General features: G+C 36.6%; 2 protein-coding genes across 2 annotated transcripts in view; one reads left to right on the forward strand and one right to left on the reverse strand.

The window, feature by feature from the left end:
- Positions 1-6,300, forward strand: part of LOC107750094 (interleukin-12 subunit alpha-like) — a 10,243-nt gene extending 3,943 nt beyond the window's left edge. The window contains exons 3-7 of the mRNA XM_016565362.1: positions 3,285-3,401; positions 4,835-4,876; positions 4,948-5,067; positions 5,870-5,914; positions 6,076-6,300. Coding sequence (XP_016420848.1) covers positions 3,285-3,401; positions 4,835-4,876; positions 4,948-5,067; positions 5,870-5,914; positions 6,076-6,207 — 456 coding nt within the window. The 3' untranslated portion in view covers positions 6,208-6,300. The remainder of the gene's footprint in view (positions 1-3,284; positions 3,402-4,834; positions 4,877-4,947; positions 5,068-5,869; positions 5,915-6,075) is intronic.
- Positions 6,301-8,683: 2,383 nt separating this feature from the next.
- LOC107750093 (uncharacterized) overlaps positions 8,684-9,100 on the reverse strand; it is a 35,376-nt gene continuing 34,959 nt past the window's right edge. The window contains exons 16-17 of the mRNA XM_016565361.1: positions 8,940-8,942; positions 8,684-8,707 (exon numbers count right to left, since the gene is read on the reverse strand). The gene's annotated coding sequence lies outside the window, so the exon portion shown is untranslated. The remainder of the gene's footprint in view (positions 8,708-8,939; positions 8,943-9,100) is intronic.

The following is a 9,100-nucleotide window of genomic DNA, read 5'->3' on the forward strand; positions in this document are numbered from 1 at the left end:
ATATAGCGCTTTTAACAATACAGATTGTGTCAAAGCAACTGAACAGCATTAATTAGGAAGTCTTAAAGTATACTTAAAAGTATACTTTTATATACTAGAAAGTGGGCCAATTTAGTCCCAAGGAGTATTGAAATAGTACACTTACAAGTATACTACTAGTACACTGACATTTGTATACTTGCTACATAAAGTATACTTTAAAATATACTTGAACTTTACTTAAGTATACTTACTAAAATAAACTTGAAGTATACTACTTTTTGGTAAGGGATAGCTTGAGAAGAAAACAATTAAGATGTAAATTGTATTAATATTCTGTCCATTCTGTTTGGAATATATATATAACAAGTTTTTGGTTGTAGTTTAAAAAAGCTCATATTTGATTATTATTATTATTATTATTAATTTTATTTGAATCAAAAGCCATAAGTAGACGTCCTGTTTAATGTTAATGCGACGTACGTCTGTCTCTGACTAGGAAATCAAATAATAATCTAACTGAACTGCGATTTTATTGCATTTTATTAAGGAGAGAAGCGGAAAATATGTTAAATTGATATACAAATTAAAATCTAAAGCTAATTCATGTAATTCTTCTTGTAACGTGTGTTATGAAAGCAGCCATATCAGCTATGGAGCCAGATCAGCCTCACAAATAATAAATGTACAAAACAAAATTCATAAATGCACAGCACAATTTACATTTACAAAGTCTGATTCGTAAATTCAAAATACACAAGTAAAAGCATAAATAGTTCCCCAAATGCTCACAAATGCATCTTACCTAAATAAATTTAAAATGTTTTCACAAATATGTATACATAAAGTTCTTGAATTAATTTCCATCACACATTTATGAATGATGTTACATGCATTTATGGATCGTTGAATCTGCATTTGCAAATCGACTGCTTTGAATTTGTTTGCTTTGAGACCTTCCTGACGGGTTAAGATTCATAAATATCTTTTTTTGGATGTAACAACTGATCTGGCTCCATAATCAGCGACTGATTTTATTGATTTTAAGTTAAAACTTTTGACATTCATGACAACATTTTGACACTCGAGGCGGAACGGATTAATTAGTGTCGAGGGCGTTCAGGAGTGTGTTACTCGTTGCGCGTGTTTACTTCCGGCGCAGACCGGAAACATCAAAGGGTTTCTGGAGGTGACCGAATGGCAGTGTGCAGAATTGATAAAGATTACTGCATTATAACAGATTATTTTCAGAGGTTAAGCTGTTTTTGCTGTCAGTGGTGATAAACCGCGTTCAGAATGGGGTCCCACCTCGTGCGGAGTTACATCACGGAAAGAGACGCGACGCCAGACCCGAGGAAACCGTCTGCATACGCCCCGCAGCTGGGCTTCCCTGAGCGGGAGGAGAGAGGTGACACAACACCGCTCAGCTACACGCTCTCCAGCGCTTTTCAGACATTATCCGTCACTTTCAGACTTGTTTTAGTCTGTAAACATGAACCGCGAGTCTTCAGGTCCTCAGATTGACTTTGAGCTTCAGGTCCAAACAAGAGGCTTCAACAAAAACGCCCTTAATTGTGTCTGTTTAGTTTGGTGTCTATTTAGCTGAAAGTTGTGACCTGTATTCTTGTAGCGTTGGTGTCAATATAACTCAGAGTCATGTCGAGTTGACTAAATTACTAGGGGCCAGTTGCATAAACACGGACACCATGTTTGTACAGTCATAACTAGTTTGACTAACTAGCAGTAAGAAATAACTAGCAGCAAGGTAATCAGTCTTACTTGACTAATTTAAATTGGGCCAATATACCTTTTTGTAACTGACTTTAAAAAGTTCTGAAGAAAACATATTGGATGACTAACTTTTTAAGGCTAATCTACGCAGTTTATGCGAAAAAAGGCCCAGATTTTTTATTTATTTAAATTGCATAAATCTTAAAAGCTTAAAAACTCAACATTTACTTCCATCTGGATTGCAGTTTTAACATTAACTAGTAAACTGATGCATATTTGTCAGTCATAAATAAATGCAGCAGGCAAGAACAGGGTAATATTTCTAAATTCAAAATATATATATATAGTTTTTTTGCATCTGTTCGATTTTATTTAATGTTCAAAATACAGTTATTCAAATTGCTTAGAATCAGCACAAATCTGTTCATTGTGAAAACAATAAAATTTATTCAGTTAAAAAAAATGTGAACATGGTTAAAATATGGCTAGTTGTTGGACAAACAATATTCAGGTAAAATATGAAACATCAGATTTATTGATGATAAATATATAACACATACTCACCCTGTAGCTATGAGAGAGAGGGACACATACATATGTCCTGATTATAAATGTAGGGGTGCAGTTATTTTCCGTCTCAGCCAATGGACTAAAACATGCACCGTTTCGGTAGTGACATGGAAAATGCAGGACATATTTTTTAACCAAGTTTCATAATTTACTAAGAAAAAAATATATATATTTAAATAGAATTTTAAGTTAAAGTTGAGGGGTTAGGGTTCGGGACAACCACCTCCCAAATGAAAGTACCCAATAAATGATGATTTTATATATTATTAAGCTTACTAATTTTTTAAATATTAGTGTGGGTTTCAATAGATAATAGAAGGATTTTAGTAAACATCTAAGATGTGAATACTTAAATGCTTTTTAAATGTGTTTTTTGGTTGTGGGACAACAGTTTGCACCAATTCTGTAGAATCTGTAGAATATATTTTATATTTGTGACCCTGGAGCACAAAAGCAGTCTTAAGTCGTTGGGGTATATTTGTAGCAATAGCCAACAATACATTGTATGGGTCAAAATTATAGATTTTTCTTTTATGCCAAAAGTCATTAGGATATTTAGTAAAGATCATGTTCCATGAAGATATTTTGTAAATTTCCTACCGTAAATATATCAAAACTTAATTTTTGATTAGTAATATGCATTGCTAAGAACTTCATTTGGACAACTTTAAAGATGATTTTCTCAATATTTAGATTTTTTTGCACCCTCAGATTCCAGATTTTCAAATAGTTGTATCTCGACCAAATATTGTCCTATCATAACAAACCATACATCAATGGAAAGATTATTTATTCAGCTTTCAGATGACCCTTATGACTGGTGTTGTGTATTTATATATATATGAAATAACCGTTTCATTTTAAGCATTTTTCAGCAACAAGCGTAATATTATTTTGTGATGTTTACAGTAAGGGTCTCATGACTCATGTATTATTGTGTAAATGTTTCTGATGGTTAATGGCGTTACTCTTGTCTCGTGTGTGTGTGTGTGCTCTGAGCGCAGGAGGGGAAGATGAAGCACAGGGATCTGTTTGCTGGCTTTAACTGCACGGATCTGGAGGCTCAGATGATTCCTCACACTCTCACAGCATCTGTCTGTCAGCCCAGCGCCTCTGATGAAGTGAGTCTCAGCACCTCACACACACACACCACAACATCTCGCTCATGACAGCAGTCACACTCTGCTTTAGTTTAGTTGAACCCTCATCACACACCTGAGCGACTGTGCAACATCTGCAGGATCACTCATTCAGAGGTTAGAGTTAAGCGAAATTAACAACATGGACATGAAACTAGCGATACAACTGGCACAGAGTGTCTCATGACAGCGCCACCTACTGACAGAAGTGCAGAAACATCAGCCAGAGTCAGCTTTCTGCTTTGCTCCATATATTTCTGCAGGCAAATGTCAACCTATTAGAGAATTTCAAGTTTCTCCACATAAAAACTCTGTTTTTGGTTATTGATGCTAGACTTTGCCAGTGTTATTATTAATAACAGTCAATCTGATCAGCGTTTCCTAACTTCAGGTCGACCAAACAAATTTCACTCGGCCCTGAGATTGCTGCTTGTATTTAATATAGCTAACACATTAAGGTCTCGCTAGTTAATGCATTAACTAACATGAACTAACAATGAACAGATGTATTTCTATTAACAAATGTATTGAGGTCAAAGACATTTAAATGTCCACATCAAAAGAACTTTTACAAAAGTGATTTTACATGCACAGAAAGCACATTAAATGCAAGTTAAGTGGCTACTTTTAAGGTTTCAAATAAGTTTTGGGAGAATAAAATGTCAAAATGTGGGTGAAATAATGTTCCAGGGTAACACTTATATTTATGTAAAAATTGAAACAACATGCTTATTCTGAGCTGTACATTTTAAAATATATAAAAGAATTGAAGTGAGCATACTGCATTTTATTGCATTTAAAAAAAAATCTTGCTAATAAATGTCCAAAATGGGATAGTGGCAAAGTTTAAAAATGTTTAATTATTTGGGGTAAAACTAATTAGTTCTTTTAATATGTCATAAACTGATTCTTGTGGCAAATGTGCCTGACAAGATTGTTACATCGAATGACATTTTAGTGGCTGTTTTCTGTAAATCATGGTAAAAATGTATATTTATTTTTTCCCAGAAAAAAAAAAGAAACCTATTTAATTAAACAGGACACTTTCTAATGTACTGAAAAACAACAACAAAGCTTGTTTTTCTGTAAATCATGTAAAAAATGTATATTTATTTTTCCCAGAAAAAAAAAAGAAACCTATTTAATTAAACAGGACACTTTCTAATGTACTGAAAAACAACAACAAAGCTGTATTACACTCATTGCTTGAAAACCCTTTCTCGTCTTTGACCCATTGTTAGTTAATGTCAGCAACTTGTAGTAAAAGTTCATCTGGACATGAACTGAGACGAATAAATGCTGTAGAAGTGTTTTTCATTGTTAGTTGATGTTAAGCATCATGCAGTGAACTGACGTCAACAGCTCATTGTGAAGTGTTATCAGTGGAGTATAATTATCATTATGTGTGCTTTCAGAAAGCGGCCTGCTCCAGCCACCGGAGCTCGTCTTTCAGTGAGGTGAGTGTGTTATATCTGTCTGATTGGCCTCAGCTGATCCGCTCCGTCTAAAGCTTGTGTGCTTTTCACAGACGGCGTGTCTGACGAACATCAGAGCCGATCTGCACTATTACCACGTGATGCTGAACTCCTACAAGCCCAGCGAGACTGATCTGAGTCCAGTGAAGACGGCCACCAAAGCCCTGATGGATGTGAGACTCTCCTGCTTCTTCAGTCTGTCTGCAGGCCGAGCCGATGTCATACCAACACACTGCATGATCAGAGCAAAATATTAAGATCTCTGACACAGAGCTGAATTCAATAGAGAAGGAAACACTGTTGCTTAAGCCTTGTATTATGTTTGAATTCTGGTCATTAACAACAATTTTTTAAACGAAAAGAAAGAAATATTGTAAATAGTATTGTAACTTTTAGTTTTTAATTTTACAATAAAAATAATTCAAGCAGTAGAGCATGCCGCTAACAACACCAAGGCCATGGGTTTGATTCCCAGTGAAATTACTATGCTTAAACTGATAAAAATGTACATTTCTTTGAATAAAAGCATCTGCCAAATGCATGAATGCAGGTGTAAACACCCTCAGAGCGTAGCTGAGAGCCTGACACAACAAAATACATTAAAAATTATTTTATTTTAGGTCTGTGCAGCTGCCGTTAACCGTGAAACTGTGGGTCAAACTGACTTATAAACATCATAATCATAATCAATATTTTGCATGCACATATTTGCGTATTCCACATATTTCCACAGCATATGTTAAAACTTTGCAGGCATGAGAAATAGTGACAAAATAAAAAAAAATATCCTAGATGTATCAACATAACACAAGGGTTAAGGACTAGTAGACAGAACGCAGTGCTCTCTTAGTAAGCTGGTATTCCATTCCATTCCGGAGTATTCCTCAGTTTAGTGTGTGTGCAAACAAAGGCCTTGAACAGTAAAACGGTGTCGTGTGTGTGTGTGTGTGATGGCAGATTCTGCTTGTTTTGCAGTGTTTGGATGAGAACTGTCAGGCTGCGGATGGAGAGTTTCCTCAGGTGAGTGTCTGTCATCGTCTCTCCAGGTGATGACACACAGTCATTCTCAATGGGAAAGTGCCCACGCACGCAACATTGCTCAGACGTTCCTCACGTTGATGCTCAGTCACTGCAGACACACTCGTTGTTCCTGACGCTCATGTTCTCTGATGTGTGTGCAGTGGCTCGTCTGGAGCGGCTCGTCCTTCACTGACCGTCTGTCGCTGTGCAAAGCGCTGAAGGGCTTCCACATCCGGGCCGTCACCGTGAACCGGGCGCTGGGGTACATCGGCTCCGGAGAGCACAGGAAATGATGTCACTCACTCCGGAGAGTCACACATAAGCTGAATATTTATGTTCATCCCTCAATCTATTTATTTGTTTTGAGAAATTATTTATTTATGTGTTATTAATGTAATACATTATTTATTAATTATTTATTAAAATATTTGTGCGACAAAAATGTATTTTGTGTGGATGATTCCAAAGAAGTCAAGTCACCTTTATTTATAAGCGCTTTTAACAATACAGATTGGCAATTTATTACTCCAAACTGTAAGGCTAACACCGAGTAAACATAACGATTCATATTGTTCAGTTTACTTTATAGATGGTTAATCGCAAAAATATAACATGTAAATCACTTGCTACACACATAAACAATGTTTACATTGTAAATAATGGCTAAAAGAAGTTAATTTTTCAACTAATTCTACCAACTGTCTACTAATACTCTTACGAGAGTTAGTTGAGATGTAGTTGCAAAGTGACAGTGTACAGTTAACAGAATATCTAAACTGTACAATCTTTTACTACATTTACTGTACATTCTGTTAACCATTAATTACTGGATTATTTTTGCTTGTTTATTCTTTAAACGTTTAATCTTTCAAATGTTTGATTAGATATAAGTATACCCTTAATGTATGTTCAGTTAGTTTAAAGTGGGGGGTTCACTGGGTTTTTTCTAGGCTTGATTGTGTTTATGGGGTGCAGTCTAACATGTGTTAATGCTTTGTTTTTAAAAAAACTCATTATTTTTCACATAATTTACCTTTATTCCACACCGCTCTGTCCCTTCTCTGAGAAACACGCTGATCTTTTCCTGTTTTTATGAAGCCCCGCCCTCAGAAATAGGCGATGGGCTCTGATTGGTTAGCTAGCCCAGTGTGTTGTGATTGGCTAAACCGCCTCTAGTGCGCGTCTAAAAGTCCCGCCCCTCACCTCAGCGGCATGTGCTCCGGTTGTATTGTAAACAATAATTTTACAATAAAAATAATTCAAGCAGTAGAGCATGCCGCTAACAACACCAAGGCCATGGGTTTGATTCCCAGTGAAATTACTATGCTTAAACTGATAAAAATGTACATTTCTTTGAATAAAAGCATCTGCCAAATGCATGAATGCAGGTGTAAACACCCTCAGAGCGTAGCTGAGAGCCTGACACAACAAAATACATTAAAAATTATTTTATTTTAGGTCTGTGCAGCTGCCGTTAACCGTGAAACTGTGGGTCAAACTGACTTATAAACATCATAATCATAATCAATATTTTGCATGCACATATTTGCGTATTCCACATATTTCCACAGCATATGTTAAAACTTTGCAGGCATGAGAAATAGTGACAAAATAAAAAAAAATATCCTAGATGTATCAACATAACACAAGGGTTAAGGACTAGTAGACAGAACGCAGTGCTCTCTTAGTAAGCTGGTATTCCATTCCATTCCGGAGTATTCCTCAGTTTAGTGTGTGTGCAAACAAAGGCCTTGAACAGTAAAACGGTGTCGTGTGTGTGTGTGTGTGATGGCAGATTCTGCTTGTTTTGCAGTGTTTGGATGAGAACTGTCAGGCTGCGGATGGAGAGTTTCCTCAGGTGAGTGTCTGTCATCGTCTCTCCAGGTGATGACACACAGTCATTCTCAATGGGAAAGTGCCCACGCACGCAACATTGCTCAGACGTTCCTCACGTTGATGCTCAGTCACTGCAGACACACTCGTTGTTCCTGACGCTCATGTTCTCTGATGTGTGTGCAGTGGCTCGTCTGGAGCGGCTCGTCCTTCACTGACCGTCTGTCGCTGTGCAAAGCGCTGAAGGGCTTCCACATCCGGGCCGTCACCGTGAACCGGGCGCTGGGGTACATCGGCTCCGGAGAGCACAGGAAATGATGTCACTCACTCCGGAGAGTCACACATAAGCTGAATATTTATGTTCATCCCTCAATCTATTTATTTGTTTTGAGAAATTATTTATTTATGTGTTATTAATGTAATACATTATTTATTAATTATTTATTAAAATATTTGTGCGACAAAAATGTATTTTGTGTGGATGATTCCAAAGAAGTCAAGTCACCTTTATTTATAAGCGCTTTTAACAATACAGATTGGCAATTTATTACTCCAAACTGTAAGGCTAACACCGAGTAAACATAACGATTCATATTGTTCAGTTTACTTTATAGATGGTTAATCGCAAAAATATAACATGTAAATCACTTGCTACACACATAAACAATGTTTACATTGTAAATAATGGCTAAAAGAAGTTAATTTTTCAACTAATTCTACCAACTGTCTACTAATACTCTTACGAGAGTTAGTTGAGATGTAGTTGCAAAGTGACAGTGTACAGTTAACAGAATATCTAAACTGTACAATCTTTTACTACATTTACTGTACATTCTGTTAACCATTAATTACTGGATTATTTTTGCTTGTTTATTCTTTAAACGTTTAATCTTTCAAATGTTTGATTAGATATAAGTATACCCTTAATGTATGTTCAGTTAGTTTAAAGTGGGGGGTTCACTGGGTTTTTTCTAGGCTTGATTGTGTTTATGGGGTGCAGTCTAACATGTGTTAATGCTTTGTTTTTAAAAAAACTCATTATTTTTCACATAATTTACCTTTATTCCACACCGCTCTGTCCCTTCTCTGAGAAACACGCTGATCTTTTCCTGTTTTTATGAAGCCCCGCCCTCAGAAATAGGCGATGGGCTCTGATTGGTTAGCTAGCCCAGTGTGTTGTGATTGGCTAAACCGCCTATAGTGCGCGTCTAAACGTCCCGCTCCTCACCTCAGTGGCTTGTGCTCCGGTTGTATTGTAAACAACGGCGTCGTTAACCCTTTGACGCGTATGATCACACCGGTGTGATCACTCTAGGCTGGTCCCTGAAGCGTACGATCACACCGGTGTGATCA

The sequence above is a fragment of the Sinocyclocheilus rhinocerous genome, unplaced genomic scaffold (genome assembly GCF_001515625.1).
Source record: "Sinocyclocheilus rhinocerous isolate Xijiao unplaced genomic scaffold, SAMN03320098_v1.1 scaffold722, whole genome shotgun sequence".
Classification (NCBI taxonomy): Eukaryota; Metazoa; Chordata; class Actinopteri; order Cypriniformes; family Cyprinidae; genus Sinocyclocheilus; species Sinocyclocheilus rhinocerous.